This window comes from Thrips palmi, unplaced genomic scaffold (assembly GCF_012932325.1).
Source record: "Thrips palmi isolate BJ-2018 unplaced genomic scaffold, TpBJ-2018v1 HiC_scaffold_16, whole genome shotgun sequence".
NCBI classification, from domain to species: Eukaryota; Metazoa; Arthropoda; class Insecta; order Thysanoptera; family Thripidae; genus Thrips; species Thrips palmi.
The window spans coordinates 6,522,243-6,543,598 of NW_023144625.1; the positions used below are offsets into that span (position 1 = coordinate 6,522,243).

General features: G+C 50.2%; 4 protein-coding genes across 6 annotated transcripts; 2 read left to right on the top strand and 2 right to left on the bottom strand.

The window, feature by feature from the left end:
- Positions 1 to 505: 505 nt before the first annotated feature.
- On the bottom strand, positions 506 to 2,893 carry LOC117643158 (glycine-rich protein 3-like). Of its 2 annotated transcripts, XM_034381872.1 has the most exons (5): positions 2,756 to 2,857; positions 2,433 to 2,621; positions 2,093 to 2,265; positions 1,083 to 1,171; positions 506 to 816 (listed from the first exon to the last, which is right to left on the bottom strand). In XM_034381872.1, the coding sequence occupies exons 4-5, from the start codon at positions 1,095 to 1,097 to the stop codon at positions 613 to 615; spliced, it is 219 nt and encodes a 72-aa protein (XP_034237763.1). In that variant the 5' UTR covers positions 1,098 to 1,171; positions 2,093 to 2,265; positions 2,433 to 2,621; positions 2,756 to 2,857; the 3' UTR covers positions 506 to 612. The 2 variants fall into 2 exon arrangements, 1 of the variants encoding a protein (XP_034237763.1); XR_004587601.1 differs by lacking the exon at positions 1,083 to 1,171 and having other exon boundaries at positions 2,756 to 2,893.
- Positions 2,894 to 5,750: 2,857 nt separating this feature from the next.
- Positions 5,751 to 6,982, top strand: LOC117642206 (tctex1 domain-containing protein 1-like). The gene is made up of 4 exons (XM_034380149.1): positions 5,751 to 5,850; positions 6,092 to 6,348; positions 6,439 to 6,635; positions 6,771 to 6,982. Exons 2-4 carry the CDS (start codon positions 6,256 to 6,258, stop codon positions 6,934 to 6,936), a joined length of 456 nt encoding a protein of 151 aa, XP_034236040.1. The 5' UTR covers positions 5,751 to 5,850; positions 6,092 to 6,255; the 3' UTR covers positions 6,937 to 6,982.
- LOC117642207 (tax1-binding protein 3 homolog) lies at positions 6,970 to 9,764 on the bottom strand. The gene is made up of 4 exons (XM_034380150.1): positions 9,538 to 9,764; positions 9,191 to 9,319; positions 9,005 to 9,082; positions 6,970 to 8,905 (listed from the first exon to the last, which is right to left on the bottom strand). Exons 1-4 carry the CDS (start codon positions 9,592 to 9,594, stop codon positions 8,795 to 8,797), a joined length of 375 nt encoding a protein of 124 aa, XP_034236041.1. The 5' UTR covers positions 9,595 to 9,764; the 3' UTR covers positions 6,970 to 8,794.
- Positions 9,765 to 9,899: 135 nt separating this feature from the next.
- On the top strand, positions 9,900 to 18,190 carry LOC117642205 (GATOR complex protein WDR59). Of its 2 annotated transcripts, XM_034380147.1 has the most exons (22): positions 9,900 to 10,229; positions 10,405 to 10,454; positions 10,559 to 10,694; positions 10,781 to 10,985; positions 11,063 to 11,196; positions 11,276 to 11,425; positions 11,515 to 11,674; positions 11,756 to 11,835; positions 11,913 to 12,024; positions 12,184 to 12,545; positions 12,624 to 12,788; positions 12,915 to 13,004; positions 13,087 to 13,243; positions 13,317 to 13,477; positions 13,555 to 13,709; positions 13,795 to 13,980; positions 14,064 to 14,193; positions 15,215 to 15,244; positions 16,199 to 16,389; positions 16,475 to 16,571; positions 16,646 to 16,793; positions 16,869 to 18,190. In XM_034380147.1, the coding sequence occupies exons 1-22, from the start codon at positions 10,176 to 10,178 to the stop codon at positions 17,006 to 17,008; spliced, it is 3,093 nt and encodes a 1,030-aa protein (XP_034236038.1). In that variant the 5' UTR covers positions 9,900 to 10,175; the 3' UTR covers positions 17,009 to 18,190. The 2 variants fall into 2 exon arrangements, with proteins under 2 accessions (XP_034236038.1, XP_034236039.1); XM_034380148.1 differs by lacking the exon at positions 15,215 to 15,244.
- Positions 18,191 to 21,356: the final 3,166 nt, after the last annotated feature.

Consider the following 21,356-nt stretch of genomic DNA (forward strand, 5'->3'; position numbering starts at 1 on the left):
GACGGCCGCGGTGATGATCATCACGACCACGAACAGCAGCAGCACGCTGCGCAGCACCTTCAAAGTTCCAGAAAGGAGACCAAAATGCACATCTGAGCTTATTCCTAGACCTCACAGTGGTGGTGCAGTCACAACAATAATAATCACAAAATTCCTTAGGTCCGTCCGTCCCGGCACGGCCGTGCTTCAACCAGACTTACCATACTGGGTGCCGCCATCCTCCCTGACCGGACAGACTTCCTCTCTGGACGAAGTGCTCGGACAGAATAATCCCCATATATGACTCCCGGGCCAGTTCATTTTTCCGGCGCCTGTCCCTCTCGCGCCGTTTTTTACCACCCAACTAACGACCGCAATTACAAGACAAAATTTTCCACGAGCGACGCTCCGCAAAAGCAGGAGACGTCACTCTGGAGCGAACGTCATCGATAGAGCGGGGACGTCACTGGGACCGGGTTCAGACGCGGATCCAGGAGGAAAGGAGGGGAGGCACTGAACTCAGTCAAAACGTTTCAAAGCATGTTTATTATTTCGATTGCACGCCCACGCAAAACAAAGAAGAATTCGATGGCAGAAGACAGGTGGTCGTCAGAGCAGCGGCGGACTAGCCGGCTAGCCCTTGTACTTGTACTTGTAGCCGTAGCCATAGCCGCCTCCGTAGCGCGGTCTGTAGCCGCCATAGCCGCCGTAGCCGCCGTAGCCGCCCCTGTAGCCGCCCCTGTAGCCGCCCCTGTAGCCGCCCTTGGCGTCGGTCACGGTGAGGTACATCACGAGCACGAACAGCACCACCACGAGCAGGCGGCGGAGCATCTTCACCTTCAAACACGGCGCAGAATTGTTTTTAAAATCAACGTTTACGTCCTCAAGTGCTTTGAAAGTCGGATTGCAGGACCCAAAGTGGCTCTTCTGCAGAGTCACAACTGACGCATTTGACCGAATTTCGCGAGACCAGAATCTCCAAATTCTCCACGACTTTTACATTTTACGGTGTTTGGATTATCAGCAAAGCTAACGTCAACGACAACAGCGACAAAAACAAACACAACAAATTGCGTTTCGTCCCGTGCTCCAACTAGACTTACGAGAGTGGGTGCCATCCTCACTGACCGCAGTGCTCGGACAGACTGACAAGCCTGGTGACTCCCGGACCAGTTTCCTCTCGCGCTGTTTTCTACTAGCCAAAGTAAACACTCAATTAGAAGTCAAAAATTTTCCGCGAGAGCCGCTCCCACGAAAGCCATAGACGTCACCCTGGACGTCACCAGGGTCGGCACTCTGAGCAGTGCTCCGTCGCTCCGTCTCTCTCGCCCTCATGGGGCGTACCGTGGAGGTGCGAGAGAGACGGGCCACTGAAGGGCGCCGCGGCCGCAAACCAAATCCCCGCGGCCGTCTGATTCTGATTCCATTAGGCGGATGATTGGGCAAAGACAACCTTTTTTAAGCGGTCTTGCTACCGCTTCTAGCTCTGCATCCGATCCCTCTCATCCCATCCCATCCACCCGCCACCCATCCATCCATTCAGCGCGCTCGGGCTCGGAGGGGACTGCATGGTCGTGTTGGTCGTCGTCGTCTGTCGTCGTCCTGCGCCGCCACGCCGCGCCGCCTCGCCGCGCCAGTCCCCACTCCTCACAGCCACCCCCACCCTTCTTGCCCCCTCTCTGCCCGGCCTCCCCGGCCGGTCCACGGCAAGACCGCTTTGCTAAGCTTGCCTTGGCGGAACTTTTTTGTCTCCCGCCGCCGGTCGTGACCGCTCGCCCATCCATCATGCCGGCGCACCAGTGGCGCGTCTCTCTCGCTCCGCCGGTGGCCGGGCCTAGCCGGGCTGAGCAGAGAGAGACAGACCGACAGACGGGGAATGAGAGTCGGGCACAGATCCGCTTCCGCGGGGACGCCCCCGCCGCACTGGGGGAATTCCCGCGCTCTCCCAGGGGGCCGCTGGAAGCCACGTGCAGCTCGACAGGAAAAGGGGGGGGGGCGTCATAAGGTCGTGGGGGAACGAAGACGTCGATAGATGAACGGAGACACTGTTTCGGCGCTGCTTCGAGCTGTTTTGCTGTTTTACGGCCGGTCCCTCTGACTCTACTTGACTTACCCTAGGGCGCCTTGTCCCGCCTCCTCGCCGAGTCCGAGTCCAAGTCCGAGCTACCGACCGAAGCCCACCCCGAAGGACGACGCGCTCCTGCCCGAGGGGTCGGCATGGCCGCCGCCGTAGCCGCCCTGGGTGCCCGCGCCGTAGCCGCTGTAGCTGGAGTACGCGTTGTACCCCTGCAATGACAAGGGGCAAGGGGTGGCGCGGTGTCAGCGAGGAACTCTTCCCCGGCCGCGCGTCCGCAGGCTGAGCAGTGTAGCAGTGTCCTGTCTCTCTCGCACACCAGTGGGACGCCCCGTGAGTGCGAGGGAGACAAGCATGCTGCTCTTGCGGCGCCTCATACCTGTGCGTAGCCCGAGTCGCCCGTGCCGTAGAGGCCGTTGCCAATGTACCCGCCGCCGCCGCCGCCGCCGTCGCCGTCATCGTAGTCACCGTCATAGTCGCCGCCCTGGCAGTCGGGGTTGAAGCCCTGGGGGTCCGGCCGAGGCAGGGCGGTGGCGACGGCCAGCAGCGCAGCGCAGACCACCAACACCTGCACGCGCGGCGGGGGTCGGAAACGCCGAGTCGGAAAGAGGGTAAACAGTTTGACAACTCTGAGTCGAATCCGCAGTGAGCTCGTCTGTTCCTCCAGTTGGCGGCATCGCACCGCGACGCTTCGTCGCTTACCGTAGCCGCGCGTGCCATGGCTCGTCGTCGTGGGAGCGCGCGAGGAACAAAACCAAGACTGGCGCCGTGCGGTGCCGGCGCCACCTTTTAAATGAACGCACCGCGCACCGCGCGGAGCAGGGAGCAGCCGTCCTGGACACGCGCTCTCACAGCACCGGCCTCTCGGCAGTTGTTCCACTCTGTTTTACGCGTCGTTGTCTCTGTCTTTGTTTTTTCTCTTCCGAATTATGGCGTCTCTGTGGTGAGCGCGGAAATCCGAGGGAATCAACCGAGAGTCCTCGTGACGCATCGACGCGTCCAGGTGGTTTGACCGCGCGGGAACCGTGCGAGTCATCTTGATGTGTTTGTTTGCAAATTCGCTCGTCGATTTTTCGGGATCGAGGCAGGGGCTGTGACTGCCTCGGCATTAACCACATCCTTTATTGGCAAGCCCATCACAGTTTTACAAATTTTGTTTCGTCCAGCTGCTGTTGAGACAGTTGTTCGCCCAGTGTCCACTGGACTGCCACTGGAGTCTGGGGCGCTGCTCGACCCCGTCGAGTGCATCGACGTGTATGGGCCGTATGGGCCGCATGGGCGCGCCCCAGTGGGCTGGATCCAATTGGAGCTAACGCGTCCAATCGGCGGCCGGGGCTTGGGCCGCTCCGTCTCGCTCGCGCTCTCGGGAGGTTCCGCGGGGGTGCGAGAGAGACAGCGAGAGAGATAGGCCGTGGCGTCGCGACGCCCCCCAATTAGCATCCGTGGCTGCGTCCGAGCGAGTGAGACACCCGACGCCGCTCTCGTCGCTCTCGCAGTGGGGCCCGGCGGTCCGGTGCGGCGCGGTCCGAGCCGAGGCGTCGACGCCGTCCTGGCGGCCTGGTGGTCGGTTCAAGTGGCGGCGACCGGCGAGTGGCGGGGCCCTGGACCAACCAGGACCAACCAGGACGCCGGGCGAGCCGCTGCGCGCCAATGGGATGAGGCCTATCGTGGTTGACGCCGTAGTGGCCGCCAGCAATGGCTTAGTGGGCAGCAGTTTCAGTGGGTCTGCCTACCCACCAAGAGCTTGCTGGGTGTGCTGGATGTTTCAGTGGGTCTGCCTACCCACCAAGAGCTTGCTGGGTGTGCTGGATGTTTCAGTGGGTCTGCCTACCCACCAAGAGCTTGCTGGGTGTGCTGGATGTTTCAGTGGGTCTGCCTACCCACCAAGAGCTTGCTGGGTGTGCTGGATGTTCAGTGGGTCTGCCTACCCACCAAGAGCTTGCTGGGTGTGCTGGATGTTTCAGTGGTTGTCCCCGGCTGCGGGCTGATGCGGTCCCACCAAGAGCTTGCTGGGTGTGCTGGATGTTTCAGTGGGTCTGCCTACCCACCAAGAGCTTGCTGGGTGTGCTGGATGTTTAGCGATCGCCGGCTGTGGCAACACAGTGTACCGTGTGTGGCAAAGAGCCCCGCCGACACGACCGACACCCGAAACTTGAGTCATGATGTCGGGCCGCGTGATGGCGCCCCTTTTCCCGGAGCACTTATTTTCCCATGATTGAATCTGTTGTCCCCGCGGCCCTCCCGCGGCCCTCCCGCGGCCCCGCGGCCCCGCAGACACACAAACGCCTATCTGATCGACCACGCGGCCCGGCCACACGCCACACGCCCACACGCGGCACGCCTAGCTTTATTGTCGTCCGCGTGGCACTTCGCGCCTCGGCCCTCGGCTATCGGATTGGTGCTCCGATAGCGATAGATCGATACTGTAATGGACTTGCTGGCCCGGCTTAGCCCGGCCGAGGTGTCCCGCACCGTGAAAACCTTGCTGTGTTTTGCGAGGACCAGCCGCGCGCCCTCTGCGAGACGGGGTAAACGAACGCGGGGCACGACGCGGCACAGTGGGCCAGAGGACCAGTGGAGGCGGCCAAAACTCTGAACGCGTTTTGAGCTCCAGAGTCGCTAAATAGGCCTCGAACCGAACGTGTGACCCCACCAATGGATGGATTGCTCTCCGAACGAGGAATCCATTGGTGGCGTCACACGCTCGGTTCGAGTCCTGTTCAACGACTCTGGAGCTCAAAACACGTCTAGAGTTTTGGCCGCCTCCAGCGGTCTTCTGGCCCACCGAGGGGTCGTCAACTCGCATATTACTTCGTACACAGGCTCTATATTACTTGTATATTACTCTTATATTACCGCTTAAAGTCCATAAATATTATCAAATAGACTACTCGGAGCATAGGTAGCATGAAAAATCGGCCTAAAAACGGTAATATAGGACGTATATTACTGTATTACTTCGTACACGCGCGATGTGAGTTGACGACCCCTCGTGGCCCACTGTGCGCGGTGGCTGGGGCTGGGTTTGCCGCGCCGTCATCCCCGGGCTTGGCCCCGGGTCCCCGTCACACACCAGGCCACAGACGGTGGTTGACGACCTGGCAAGTGACCCACCCATTCGCAGGCTCTTTTGTGTACTCACGCCGACTCGACGCCTGCTTCAGCTGACCCTCCAGCAGCTCGGCCGCGCTGCCGCCAGTTCGGAGACTCAGAACAAGGAAGTGATTCCGATTGATTGGTCGCGTCTTTTCACCTCGTTGTGCCGCTCCGCCCCCGGCCCCACCGCGGCGGGGCAGTCGCGTTGCGTGCGGCGCGTGCTGGTCGCGTGACGCGTGCGCGTCGTCGGGGTGGTGCCGCGGTGCCGCCGTGCCGCCGTTATCGGAAGGGAAGTCCCAGGCCGTCTCCGGCGCTCGGCTGGCGGGCTGGCTGGAGAACGCGGCCCCGGAAATGAGGGGAGAAGGCGACCACCTTGCCCTATTAGCTCGGCGGCGGCGACGGCGGCGTAGAGGAACGGCGGCGCAGCACGCCCGCCCCCGCCCCCGCCCCGAAGTAGGGCACCGCGGCACCCGCCTCGGAGGGGTGGCCTGGCAAGGCCTGCCAAGGCCTGCGCAACGCGGTGACAGTTGGCCTGTTGGCCTCGCCGCCCGTGAGGTAGGCATCGGGGAGGGTGCGCGCGCGCGGCTGCCCGCCGGGTTGCCTACGCCTCCGTTCGCGGGCTGACGGCCGGCTGCAGGCTGAGTCTGAGCTCTGGATTCCTCCAGTTCTTCGTTCTGTCCCACCCACGGGCTGACCTATGTGTAGGTGCGAGAGTGACAGAGCGACTGAGCTGTAGGGAATCAAACTTGTGGGGCGCGGAGCGGATGGTTTTCGGCTTTCCTTGCATCAGGCCGCCGACGCGGCGTGTGCGTCCCGTCCCGCCAGTCCCGCCCCCTCCCCAACCGCGGGGCCTTGACTGCTTGACGTCTGCTGGGGCCGCGGCCCGCCTCCCTGAGGCCCGCCTCGGCTCGGCCTTCAACCCCAGTCGATTGGGAGCCTCAGCAGCCGCGCCAGCCTCGGCGCCAGCTCGCACCCCGGTGCAGGCGACGCCCTACTTGCCGTCCTCGCCTCGCCATGGCACCACGGCGTCGTCCCGCCAGCCCTTCCCCGAGCTGCCCGAGGTGCGGGTGACTTGCTCGGCCTTCAGCGGGGCCTTCTAAGTCACCATGCCGCACCGCCACCAGGCTGGGGCCATCGCGGCCGCCCGCCCGATGACGCCCACCACGCCGGAGCCCGAGGAGTTGTCGTTCGACGGCAAGGTTCGTGGTTCGTGGCGCCGCCCCGCGCTCCGTCCACCTGAATTGCTTTTCTGGCCCACTGGTTGGAACGGCGTTTCCCTTCTGGTGCAGGTCCGGCCCTCGTTCCAGAACACGTACCGCATGGAGCCGAAGAGGCCGTGGTCGGAGGAGTCGGCGCTGCAGTGCCTGCGCGAGGTGATGCACGAGAAGCTGGACGCGGCCGAGTACGAGGCGGACAAGTGCGGCGATCTGGCCGCCAGCGTCGCCGCCGAGGTGCGCACCCGCATCCGGGAGCTCAACTTCGACAGGTGCTCGAGCAGGCCAGCAGACTTGCGCTAGGGGCCATTCGGTTCGACTCTGGGCGATGCCTCCGCTCCGTGTCGACTGATTCGGACGGACGTGTGGGTACTGTCTCCCTCCATGCTGTCGGTTTTGGCTTCCAGGTACAGGGTCGTGTGCGTGGTGCAGGTGTACGAGAAGCTGTTCCAGGGCATCCACGCCGAGGTGGGCTACTTGTGGGACACGCAGCGGGACCACCACTCCACCTACAGCATGAGCGGCCTGCACATCGTGGCCTCGGGCATCGTGTTCGGGGTGTACTACGAGTAGCGGGAACAGGGACTGCGTCAAGGACCAACCAAGTGCTTTTCAAGAGTTCTATTTATCAATTTGGTTCCAAATAAAATTCAATGTAATTACATGATAAGATACAGTACACATTATTCTCCATGACCAGACCTGAATGTCAAAATGAAAGACACAGGAAAACTTAGTGTAGTTGTTAAGAAGTGGCAGTGCAGAAAAAAAGTTGCCGTTTCTTTGCACTTTACAATCACAATGCTGCATTTGGATTAACATATACATAAAAATATTAAGGATAAATGCACAAACATTAACATAAACAAATGACTATGATGGGCATAGCAATTTCATATAAAAGTAAGAAACGAGTAAATTGTCAATTGTCTTTCACAGAAGACACACCTGAGTGCTTAAAAGTCAAGTTAGAAAAATGTAGAATAAAGGTAAATTACTTACAGATCGTTTCCACGAATCTGATCTACAAAATAAAAGCATTGTATTTCTTGATACTTAAAGTACAGAATGTCAGTCCAATGAGTACGTATTTTCAACTAACTGTAAGAAATTTGAGAAAGTACAGTCCATCTGATTGCAGGCGCAAGTAACGAGGAAAACCCTTCCTTGTTACAAGCAACTAAAAAAGTACAGCTTAAAAAAAATCTATCCCATTAGTGCCACTAACAGAAGCTGAAGGTTGTAAGGCATTTGGCACATATAACAGCTTCAAGTTTAGAATAATAATAAATATTATGGTGTAATATATAAGGTTATGTTGAAGCCCAAAACACATACACACCAACGGCACCAAAATGAAAAATAAGCACTTACCGGACTGAAATTAGTTCTTATAAATCTGAGATAAAGAGGAAATCATTCTTCTTTGTTTGGAATATAGACACACACACACACACACACACATAATTCTAGCTACAACTAACTGGAGCAATCACCTTCATAGACATATTCAACCAGTAAATCACAAACTTAAAACCTAGATAGCACTTTACATACTGTGTAATTTAACAGCAAGAATACATGGGTCATATTACAACGGAATTGTACAATCGAGTGACAGTTTATTTGGGACTGATATCTTTGGTTGCTTCAGGAATACAATTCAACTTGAATTAAGTAGCAGTTTCCAACATAATCACCTCCATTTTACTATGCAATATTATTTGGATACACAAAGTTTCTTGAGAACAAAATGCCTCCCACAATTTTGTTAGAAAAACTTCTTGCAATAAATCTCAATATGACAATCAGCGCCTTAACTAAATTTACAAATTTGAAAACAATGCCTAGGAAATAAAATATATGTCTTCCAAGGAATATATCAGGATATCATACACTACACCCAATCCATATCACATTAAAATTCTCTACAACAGTACTTTAATTACATAATTCTGGAACTTTCAAATGTTTCAATATCATTTCGAAGTGGGCCAAAACAAGACATTTGCATCTTCGCATTTTTTCATTACCATACTCATACTTTCGACATTTAGGTCTTAAGGATTGAATAGAGAAATTTCAGATTGCATGAGAAATTAGAAGTTTTTAAATTGTGGCCCACACAAAAAAATTACAAATTTAATATGTGACCTAAATTCTTAAGAGCATAGATACAGCATTAAATAATTGTCTTTCTATTAGGAATCAAAGTACCTGCTCCCTATTTTTGACACCATTACAAAAAGAAATACATGAGAAAAGCTAACAATTCTAATTCATCACACATTAATATACTGCTGATCTTGGAATACAAGACTAAGTAACTTCTAGCAAGCCTAAATATATTAGATTGAAAAGTTTTTTCTGGAAAGACTACGCATAAAATACTTAAACAGGTACAAAAAATAAGTAATTCACAGTTGGTCTTTTATGTTGATGTCACCCCCTTCCGCGCAACCAACAAATTTAGTATGGGGTGTTTCTTGATGTAGTCAACTGCTTTCTTGTGGGTCACCATCGTAAAGTCATATCCATTACACTGCAAAACAAATCAAAAAATAAGAAAGAGGAACAAATAACAAGGTTTCTCCTTTTCGAATTGTGATTTAGTTATTTCATCTCACAACCAATGTCGTACCTGTAATATTTTGTCATGCATACGAAGTCCAGCTTTGGCCGCAGGGCTGCCATCATGAACCTCTGTCACATAAATACCCTGCAAAATCAAATTTTAAAAATGAATTGAAACAAAAGGTGTCATCAGTCTTAGGTCTGCGTTGGAGATCTTTTACAGTCATCCATAAAAATTTGAGGAGTATCTCACATTGTCTGTATAGCCTTGGGGACTTTTGCGGAAATCTTGATCAATGCCACCGCCAATTTTAAATCCACACTTGAGCACTTCTCGGCCCATGTCATCCATCACAGTTTCCTTGTGAAGTGTTATAGGAATCTGAAAATAAGAAAGAAGTTTTGTAATGAGTGAATGAGTACAGTGAAACCTGATTGACTACTAACCTAGTTTGCCATCTGACATTAAAATTAATTCCGATTCACTCAGAGCATGTAAAGAGAAAAGATGAACGTCACAGAAACGCTGTTACTTTCAAGTCTTCAACCAAGCCCATGAGAAACGCCCCAATGGTTTATTTTGAAGAAAACGTAACTTACACTTAGACACTCCATGGCCGTCCCCGCTTGATGTTGAAATGCCATTTTAGCCTTCATCTTGAATGTGGTTCTTCTCTTACAGCTTACGAGGAAATGGATGACAGGGATTCAATTTCCTACGGTTGTCTGCGACACTCTCAGACCGCACGGGCGTACTGAATTGAGAATGAATGAATGAGTCACAGAGTTTCACTGTAAGGTCCTAACCAACGCAAACTCGAACGTCACCAACAACAACAACAACCAACAACAACAAGAGAATGGGGGAGGGGCATGGGGAAGGGGTGAGTGAGGGGGTAAGAGGAGGGGTTGGTCTTCGTCACGTCAATCTTCTCATAATCTTTGACGCGGATGTATGAGAAATTTCTTGATGCTCAAATAGAGAATTTCGAAAACAATGTTGACTTGACGGCTGTATTTTTCTGTCCATCCGGACATTTACATTTTGGTGCCGCCCCAAAATATTCCAAGGAGTTGTGACTGCTCTGTGTATCAAGACACTTTTCGTCTGCCATGATGGGCCCCCCTATACATTGTATCAGTTATAAGCCGTAAGGTATAATTAGCCACGTAGAGGTTATGTAAATGCAAAGGTTTCCAAGTCGGCTATATTTTTTAGTTTTATAAAGTCATTTGAAATGGCAACAAGATGGAGCAGCGAATATATCGTGGCAGAACATCGGGATCTGCAGGTAAAAAATGATGTCATGTTCCTCATATAACATTTTCCTGTTGTTTTCTCTTTTGTGTTGGTGTACCATTTTGCTTGTCAGTTTTATTTCTTATTTATTACTCTGTTTTTGTGTTCCGTCTTGTTCATCGCGTGACACCTCCCTCTATCAATCCTGTGATTTTCTTGTTTTGAAGGCAAATGCTATGGCAGTGGACTACACAGGAAATTATGTCCTCTTGGCTGGGTAAGGCTGGAGTTAATTCTCATTCATTCATTCCTTCATTCAATCATTAACCAATGCTGCTAGAATTTTTGTGATTAAACCTTGCTTTATTTATTCAATTACAGCCGCAGATACCTTGCAATCAAAAATTTAAATGAACAATCAGATCGCCTTCACAAAGTGCCACGACAGAGCAAGTATGAAGTTGGGGCAGCGGAGTGGAATCCAAATCCTTCACACAAAGAGCTTTGCGCTCTCTCTGTAAGTGTTCTTTTGATTCATGTGAAAGAATTTTTGATCTTACGGCTATAATGAGCATTCATTAAGGTTTTTGGTTTTGATTTCAGAGCAACCAGCGTGTTGAGGTTTTATCTTGGGCCAATGGGGACTTGGAACAGCGGCATTCTTTAAAGTCTCATACTCGTGTTGTAAGTGACGTAAACTGGCATAGATTTGATCCCAACTTGTTGGCATCATGTTCCATAGACACTTTCATTCATGTTTGGGACATGAGAGACACTAGGCGTCCATCACAATCACTTAGTGCTGTCGGTAAGTGTGATCAGAAGAACCTTTCTTGTCTCTTGATAACATTACACAATTATAAATAACTATCTGTGGTTCTTTAGCTGGATCCACACAAGTTCGCTGGAATCGTCTTTCAAGTTTCCTGTTAGCCACTGCACATGATGGAGACATTAAGCTATGGGACCAACGGAAAGGGACTGCGCCAGTTGTGTATATTTCAGCCCACCTCGCCAAAGTAATTTTGCCTATCATCTTGATCGATTTTCTTTGTTTTTGTTTTTCCTAAGCTTAATTGCATACTGTTTGATTTTCAGATTCATGGATTAGATTGGAGTCCACTTCATGAAGACCAATTGGCAACATCTAGTCAAGATGGAACTGTAAAGCTATTTGACATCACTAACCCTCGCAAAGCTGAAGGAGTTCTGACAACCAGTATGCCTGTATGGCGTGCAAGATACACTGTAAGCAAAAATTCTCCTTTTAAGTTGTTGAATCTGAGCGAAAAAGATTTTCTTATTTGCTCATGACTTCTGTTTTTTTTTGTTGGCAGCCATTTGGTGAAGGCCTTGTTACAGTTGTAGTTCCTCAATTGCGGAGGGGAGAAAATAGCTTATTGCTGTGGAATATCAACAATCAAGCGGCACCTGTCCACACTTTTGTAGGTCATACTGATGTTGTTCTTGAATTTGAATGGCGCCGTGTGAATCAAGGTAAATTCTGTAAATTCTTTTGTTAGTAAGGTATATATTATTGGTGTATTTTATAAACGGTTCCATTTCAAATTTCTTTAGACTCTTCTGATTTTGAACTAATCACTTGGTCTCGAGATCAAAGTTTAAGAATATGGAGAATAGAACCATTTCTTCAAAAGGTAGGGTAATCAAGTTTTGCCTCTGCCCTGTCATAAAGTGGAATTGTTTTAACTGAATTTATTGTATCTATCACTAGCTGTGTGGTCATGAACCAGACATAGATCATGTGTTGGATCCTCAAGATCTCATCGATGACCTTCCTCAGAATGCTCATGAGTCCTCTCTCAGTGACTACCAGCGGCATCGATGTAAGTGATGATCCCACCTCAGATGATTTCAGATTTATGTTACCGATAGAAGTCTTATGATTATGTTGAACTGTGAGGCGCGGTTGGCACATGCTTATTTCTATGTATGCACTCCTTATCATTGAACTTGTGGTACGTTTATTTGTCTTTGTGCTGCAGATAATGACCACTCCATGCCCCAGAACCTCCAGCAACTCACTCTGGACAATGCCTCAGTGCTCTCCGAGATGCTGTCCGCCAGTGGGCGAAACTCGTTGTCTCTGTCGCTGGACGGCACGTCGGAGACCACGGACGACAGCCAAGGTGGCAGCATCCTTGGCGGTGTGGGCGGTGGCGGTGGCGGCGGCGGCAGGGGAGGCAGCAGCAGCCTCAGCAACGGCAGCGTGACCCGAGGCGGCAGCGTGGGGGACAGTGGCGGGGAAGAGAGAATCTCATCGGTGCGGTCTCCAACACAGCCCAAGTCGTTGCAGCAGGAGTTTTCCCACATAAACTTGAACATTACTAATGTTGATGTCGACATGGTGAGTTTTCTGTCTCTTGTGGGGTTTCCTCTCCACGATTGAGGGAGCCAATTTATTCATTTTTGTCTCTCTAAATAGATGGACCCGGTCAAACGAGTGTGCACAGTCACTGTGTCTGCAAATGGACATGTTGCTGTTCTTCAGATTTCTTTCCCTCCAACTTATCCCTACACGACTCCTCCAACTTTCCAATTCTTGCAAGGAACTTCGTTGAATCCTGCAAGCAAGTCCAAATTACAGAAGGTCTGTGAAGTTAAAATGCATCTGGCATCAGCTGATATTATAATAAGGAAATTAAAATAAATCCATCGATATGGTTTTTGCTTAAACATTTTAAATCATTGTATTTTTTGGTGGCTTTGATTCCAGGTTTTAAAACACACTGCCCAACAACGGGTACGTAAGAATCGTACATGCCTTGATCCTTGCTTGCGGCAGCTTGTATCCTCTCTTCAACAAGTAAGTGGAAACGGGTAATTCCTGTTCTTTCAAATACATTTCAAACAATTTCTTTTTTAACCTGTCCCAAATTCTTTTCCAGCTATCTTTGTCAGAAGATAATGAGAGCAAGACAGCCACCTTTCCTCGACTGCAATCCCAACCATCGCCATACTTGGATGCCAATAACATGTACCGTAGCTTTCAGGATGCCAACATTCCGTTCCCCCGCACCTCAGGGGCCAAGTTCTGTGGTGCTGGTGAGATTCACAAACACATCTATGCATTTTCCTAAGGAGCTTGGTTCGAAAGCAAGATAATCTTTCTGTGCAGGTGTCTTAGTGTGCTTTGGAAGAGGTCCAACAACAAAAAGATTGCCCCTCCATTCAGAAATGTGGACTCCCAGATCACTCTCTGCCTTGGGCGGCGCGTGGACACCCGGAACTCCGACTCATAACTATACCTCTGTGTCTTCATATTATTATCAAGAAAGAGTAAGTGGTATCAAAAATAATAAGCTTCTGTTCGGAGTTATAATTTTGCAATAGTGTATAACGGGTAAATTTTGTAGGGTCAAGTTTCTCGAGTAAGGCCGCGGGGCCTTCACACCAATTCCAGGGGACTTGTAGGTCGCTTGACTCCAACACGCATAACAAGAGCAGCGGTGTTAATTTATGATGCTTCTCCACTTTTCCTTCTTCATCGTGAACTAGGAGAAAAATATGTGTAAGTCAAAGTCTTTCCAATTGCACACTACACACTTTTCCTTTACTGGTTATTACATTCCTTTTTGTGTTTGGATTTGATACAGTATAAACAGTCATGACATCGTAAATAGTTGTCAACGTAATGCTGCAGTTGCTGCTAGTGTGAACCGTCGTGACTTAGTTCAAGCATGGACAACAGCTTCACTCGTTGCATCTAATCCAGAGGCTGATCCTGATGATGGGGTTCCCTGGACAAATCATCCATTTGGACGCAGCCTCATTGAATCTATGTATGCATCAGTGTAATTTTTATATTTCTGTCATGTCTTATAGTATGCTCATCATAGGCTAATGGTTTCTTTTTCTTTTTCAGGATTGCCCATTTTGCACATCAATCAGATATACAAATGGCTGCCATGCTCTGTTGTATATTTAGTCCACGCCCAGATCATCAGGACATGAATCGCTTTAAGTCCACCCTATGCAAGGCTGTCAACGTCAGTGTAAGTGAACGAGTATTCTGCCTGCTCAAGTCTTGCCTAAGCTTTTTAACCTCATTTACACATCTGTACATTCATTGACAGAACAGAAATTACACATTATTCATCCTCTTGCCAAAAAAAAAAATCATAACTTAAAATCTCTTACAATTATGATTGTTATGGTTTTGATTTAAAGATGTACATTCATTTTGTTTTGTAAGTGAACTCTTATTTGTGAAAAGTCTAAATGAGTTTCAATACAAGTTATCTTCTAAGTAAGGTCACATACCATTGCGGTTTGCATTGTTTTGTGTTTGTGTTGAATTGCACTTTGAGCTAGATTGCATGCACAGAAAAGCTTTGCACCAAGTGTTGTGGATGTTGTCTTTTTTTATTCTTTTTTCTCAAATCTCTATGTTTTGGTTGATTTTTATTTTCCGAAGTATTAGTGCTTTGAGTTTTAATTTTTTTTTCTGTTCAGACCTGAACATTTTCCCATTTCTCTGACTTGAAAAGTTCATGGAGTCAACAAACCTTATAAGTTTTGAATTTGATTATCTCATCCAACCTATTGTATCAAAGCAACTTGCTTTTTTATCACTGCTGTGGCAGGCTGAAAGAAATTAACTTTAGGTGTTGGGTCTCATATTCTTGAGCAGTTTCACTTGAAACATACTGTAAGTCAGTTGGTGGTTGTTAAATTATGGTTAATAATGCTTTTAAACCTATGCTACGGAATTGCATGGATATTTGTCCAGTAATAACACTCAAAGGTTAACCTTCGGGTAACCATGACAAGCTTATACAGTACTATTTGAATTTGTGAAGACATCTGAACCATCAATTTTAATTAAGTAATTAAGTTTGCATATCCCAGTAAGTATAGCAGTGTGTAGTTTTTGTTGTTGTTTAATATCAGTAGCCTCACTTGAATTTAAGTGTTATCGCATTTTATCGTGTTACTCCTGATAAGTGTTGCAGAGCTGAACAAAGCTGTCAAGTTGAAACAAATATGATTTAGACTTTGTATTTTTTGTTTTAGCGTCTTCCTTCAGGAAAGTGGTGGAGCAAGGTAAAGTATAGGAGAAAAAACTAAGTTGATTTTTTAAATTGTGACTTGTGACTGTGGTCAGTGCAATGTAATAATAGCTTGATTGTGGATTTGTTCCTTTTGAAGCATAAAAACAAGTAACATGGCATCATTAAGACTTTGTGTTAAGTAGTGGTGTTTTGATTTGTAGAATTTTCTGGGTTTCTTTTCCATTAAATAAAAAGTAGTAATTTGCTCCATAGAGATTTTTTTCTTAATGGCTGTAGTGTGTATGCTGTTTGCTGAGTGAATGATGAATGAACTTGTTGGGGTTTTATGACTTTTACTGACCATGCATTCTTCTTGAAATTATGTTTTGTAGCTGTTAGTAGCTTTCTTGTTTCAAGTTACATCAGTGTCTTTAGTATGTATTTGCTAATGTTAAGATCTTTTGAAAAGACTTGTGCTGTTTGGTTTTTGAAAGGCTGTACTTATAATAAAGATTTAGTTGTTTTTTTTTTTTTGGTATTATTTTTGTGATGTTGTCAATTGTGCATGTCAGTGTGGTGGTAATTGGTTGTTGCATGAATTTCCTTCCCACTCCCTGTTCTTGCATGTTTTCTTTTTGCAAGTTTTGGTGCTAACATTCTTTGTCAGTGAATCAAGTTTATCTGTTGCCAGTTGATAAACATTCTTTTTATGTGGTTGTGTGGCTTCACTGCTTCCTGTTTTCATGATCTGTAGATAATTTTCTTTTTCTTGTAACCTTAACTTGTGTAACCAGTAAATTTGCTTTTCTCCTCTAGGGTAAATTTATTTTTAATGTTTTTTTTTTTTTTTTTTTTTTTTTTTTTTTTTTTTTGTTTTAGCCATACATGTTGTTGGTTTTACTGATTGAAGCAGATTTCAAATGGCCTTGAGCCAGCCAGCATATTTACTTTTAATTTTCATCTTTTGTGTAAAGTTTTTTTTTCACATATCACCTTTGTATTTCAGCCTGGCGGTTCACCTTATCACACAATTCATCCCCTGGATACCAGCCTTGAGGGATGGAATTACCCATTGTTGAAACAAAACCGATCCAATTCCTGGTCAGATTCACTTGAAGGTTTGAAAGTGAATGAAGTGCGAGAAGTTGGCTATGGTGGATCTTCGTTGAACCTGTTCACAAATTCAAATGAGAAGGGGTAATAAAAACAGTACATAACTCAAGACCTTGAAAATTGGAAAATTGTCAACTAAAATTAAAATATGTCTGTTTACACTTTTCAGAATGTTGGATGAGAAGAAAACATGGTTGTATGATGAATACAAGAGAATATATGCTGATGTATTGCATAGGTGGGGTCTCTTGGGTGCACGAGCAAAGGTAATGTGTTTGTACTTTTTTCCTTTTCTATACTGGGTTACTTAGATGAAATATTCATTATCTGTGGATTTCAGGTAATGAAATACATGTCTGCTACTCCTGAGGTCCATCGAGGAGTTGAGTTTGTTACAGTATGTTGCTCTGGCCAAAACAACTCAGCCACTTGTGGTGAATGCAAGCGTTTAAGTCTACAATGTGTAATTTGCCACATATCAGTTAGGGGTAAGTAAATTCCTGGATCTTGCTGGCGCTGCCTACAATTTACACTCTAACAAATTTTTTGTTTGTTTTTACCAGGACCCTCTAATGTGTGTCTCTTTTGTGGTCATGGGGGCCACACATTGCACATGCAAGCATGGTTCAGAAAGGAGACTCGATGTCCCACTGGTTGTGGCTGCAACTGTCTTGCCGAGAGTTCTTCTATCATTGAACCATAATGACTCTCTAGCTGTGATTAGCTGTGATAAAATGGAATGTTTCTTCTACTATGTATACTGGCTGAAAGTTCACTTTTGTGCTGGTTGCCCCAGCAGTAATTTCTTTGTTCTCTAACATTATAAAGAACTGTGTCTTGATGACTTATGAAACTAGGACAGTACTGCCTGAAATTGTAAACTTGCAACTTAATTTTTCCTCTCAAGGGTCTCTTTGAAATGAAGCACAGTGTATCTCATTCTTAATAAGGCTTTATTATTTGAATCTGACTGATTTCGGCTATTAAGATCATGCATTAGTGTCTTTGTTTTTGAAGCCACGTTGTTTTTGTAGTCTTATTTATTATTTCAGCTGCACATAAAATGACAGTACTGTTGTATCTTTAATTTTTGATAGGGTATAACAGGGCTGGACAGAATCACAATATATTCAGGATATATTATATATTTTTACAGGTGATAGTGTTCTTAAGGTACATCTTTTTTTTTTTTTAGTGGAACACATGTCATGCAATGTGTTCGCTGAAGCTGTATACAATCAGGATATTTTAATTTTATCATTTTAGTAGATAAAACAGGGTATATTGATTATTGAGTCAAGAGTATTGATCAAAGTTTCGATTTGTTTCAAGGAAACAAATTTTTGGATGGCTTTTTTTTTTGTTTTGAAGTAAGCTTAGTGATATTTTTCTCTTCACTTTTTTTTGAGTCTTAAGAGTCAAATATAATACCGGCGCTTGAATAGCAATATCTTTTACATCATCATTTGGGAGCATTGGTGATGTGGTATTTTGTGTTCCTATTTATTATTAATTAATTAGTGAGACAGCAAAGTTTGCTGACTAGTGCCATTCTGCAGGAATCTTGTGTGTTTGTGTTGTGGAGGGAAGGGACTGTCTTAAATGTGTGTGTCCCCTGTGAGCTGTAAGGCACTGTAAGGCATCGAGGTACTCGTCCGTTGCGTATGATTAAAGCGGCCTGGCACCGCGGACGCGTCTATCGGGTGCATTCTCGTTCAGTGTCCAGGACTCCGGTAGCAAGTATCAATGTTCAGAATGATTTGTGTTAGATAGTAGCAATGACGCTGTTTGTAACCGTTCTACTTAAAACCACTCTCTATCTCCCTCCGACGCTGCGAGTAGTGCTCTATCTGTTCGTGGTAATAAATGTCAACATCCAAACATACTTCCGAGTTGCCTTCGTTTCTTCCTCCACTCCTGCGGGCAAGCCTGCGGTAGCCTGCGGTAGCGTGCGGTAGCGTGCGGGAGGTGTGAGGGTGAGGGGCGACTGTGGCCTCGACCCAATCCACCAAGCGCGCAAGCAGCAAGCAGCAAGCGCCGACCATCCCTCTGCTCTGCAGCACCAGCACAAGGGACTTGGATGCAAGAGCTCGCCGCACCAGGACACTGGTTCGAATGCCGCCTCCAGGCTAGGTCTACCATTTTCTGCTTCTCCATGTTTGTTTTTAATTTTTTTTTCTTCTCTCGCAGAATATTTATTTTTCGGCCTGGTCGGGCGCCGTCGCGTCTCGTCGTCTCGTGGCTGGCCTGCTGGCCACAGAGGACCGCGCCGCTCGCCGCTCGGTCCCATATGGCAATGCTATTTCGAGCTTTGGCTGCCTTTGCTCTTGGCCGGCCAGCCCATGGCGGCGGGGCGCATGGCCCGCACGGCGTCGCCCGCGTCGCCCGCGCCGCGTCGGTCCGAGCGGAGAAGAAGGGCCTTGCCAATTATCGGCGCCCTGCCCTACCCCATGCAGTACCCCATGGCGTGCGGTTGGCCGGCCGGCCGGCCGTCCAGCACCGTGGCGGGGGCCATCCGGTTTCATCTGGAGCTCGAGCACGGCGTCGACGTCCACGCCGAGCCGTCCGCGGTGGAAATAGCCACGACGGCGGCGTGCGGCGGGCGCCCCCTCTCCCTTCGCTTCGCCGGCTCCCCTCGCACCCTCGGCCGCCCTGGGCCGCCCCAGCCCGCGCCAATGCCGTCATCGGCAGCGAGACGGGCGTCGCCTGCGTCGCCAGCGCCCCGACCAGAGAGTGATTCCGCGCACTGTGGGAAGGCCTGCCGCCTCCCTGTGCGAGAGACAGGCGATACCCCCCCCGAGTGGCGAGGAGCCCGCGGGTACGCGGAGGCCCTGGTAGGCCCCGGGCCTGCCCGCGTGCGCGACAGCCGATCACGACCGTTAGGCCCGAGGCACCGAGGCTCCTTCCCGACGACGCTCCGCAGGGCTCCGCCTCGCGCCGAGTGGCCTGCGGACCGCCAGCGCCGCCCGCGCCTCTGAAGGCGCCGCGCACCCTCTCGCCCGACAGCCGATTCCGAACAGTGCGTTCGTCGCTCTGTCTCTCTCGCACTCACGGGGTGCGAGGGAACTTCGCCACTGGAGCCACTGGGGTGGAGCGCCGTGAAGATGCAACCCAACGCACGCGTGCGTGGCGCGCTGCCTACCGCAGTCTGTCCCCTCGAAATACACCCCGTCCTAACCTTCGAGCCCGCCGCCCCGCCGGGTGGAGTGGCCGCCGCGTTATTATTGATGTGCATTGGCTCAATCGAGTGGCGGCGGCGCGGGGCGGCGCGGGGCGGACGGCCAATAAGCCTCTAATTCGAAGCCGTGCCGCCGTCGTCGCGATGCCCGCCCTGGCCCTGGCCCTGGCCACCCTGGCCGAGATCAATACTAAACAATGCAGCAGGGAAGAGCTGATTCCGAATAGTGGCGCTCTGCCCGAGGCTCTGCCTCCTCGCAGCCCCTACGGAACGCCCCACGGAACGCGCCGCGAGTGCGAGAGAGAAAGAGCGTCGAAAGCTCTGGGAAGCAGCCTCTTGGCCGCAAGGCAGGCGGCGTCGCACAGTGGGCTAGAAGACCGGTGGAGGTGGCCAAAACTCTAGACGCGTTTTGACCACCAGAGTCGCTTAATGGGGCTCGAACCGAACGTGTGACCCCACCAATGGATTGCTCTCCGAACGAGGAATCGATTGATGGGGTCACACCTTCGATTTGAGTCCTGTTTAGCGACTCTGGAGCTCAAAACGCGTCTAGAGTTTTGGCCGCCTCGACCGGTCTTCTGGCCCACTGTGCGTCGCGGGGCCTGCCGGGCCCGGTACGTGGGAACGGACACGCTCGCGACTCCACGACACGGGGAGCATGATTAAAGCATGACCGCGGCACGTTGAACCAAGCAACCGAGTAGTCGAAAGGCCCGCTCCGCCCGGACGCCGACCAGTGATTCACGTTGTTGTCATCCGACAGTGGCGTGGCTGGCGTGGCCGGCGTGGACTGGGGGCTGAGGGTGGGTCGGTTCGTTCCCGGAAACTCCTTGAGGTGTAGGGCCAACGCCTTTTGCGGGCGTGATGTGTCGCAAGACCTCTGCCAAGCCGGTGGAAGGACGGAAGCCGCCGCGCCAGTCGCCGGAAATGGCAATGGCCGTGTTTTGTCTAAAGCACTTCCCTAGGCATGCCCTAGGCCCGGGCTGCCCTGCACAGGTCCGGCCCGACTGGCGCTGGGCAGCCACTCATTGACAGCCGCGCTGCCAAGTTCGCGCAACCGACAGGCGCGAGTTTTCTATTCCCGTAGGTTCTCTGTTTAGGCGCTTCCGTCCTCGCTCTCTATCTCTCTGACGCGGTCAAAATTGGGCTTTATTTTTAACCAGCACCCCCCCGCGTCATCGCTGGGCCGGCCGGTGCCGCGAGGGGGCTGCAAGGTGACGTCATGTGACGTGCCTGGGGATGGGGCAGGTAAATGGTGCGTGACTGCCACAGTGAGGAAATAGTCACGACTGGTGTGACTGGCTGCCGAGGGGGTGGGCATTCCCCGTCGTGGTCCGCCGAGGGCGCGGCGCGCGCAACCCTCCACGAGCATCCCCGTCGTCCTCAAAACTTTCCGGGCGTCGCCGCTGCGCTCCGCGCTCCGCGTCCAGAAGTTTCCTCCCTCGGACTGCGAGCTCGGCGGCGCGGGCGCGGCCGCCACCACCAAGTGTCAAGTCCTTCCCTGGCTGGCGGGGCCGGCGGGGCTTCGGCGCGGGGCCGCCAGGGAGCGCCACCGTCGCGCCGGGCGGCGTGTGGGGCGTTTGGTTCCGCGAGCTGGCCGCCGCCTCGCCGCGCCGCGAAGCTAGGGCTGTGCTATCCCCTCTCTTTAGCACACACTGCAGCAGCTGACCGACCGACGCGGCCCCCCGTCCCGTCCCGGCCGTCCCGCCTCAGGACCAGTACGGTCGCGGTGGCCCTGCCGACAAGTTTGTCCTGAAGCAGCTGCCCCCTGTCCTGGACAGCGGCGGTCCCTGACCTGCACAGCAGTGCAGCAGTGCACAGCACCCACCCCGTCCTGGGCCGCCACCGCGCCGGCCGCCGTTCCCCGTGCCCC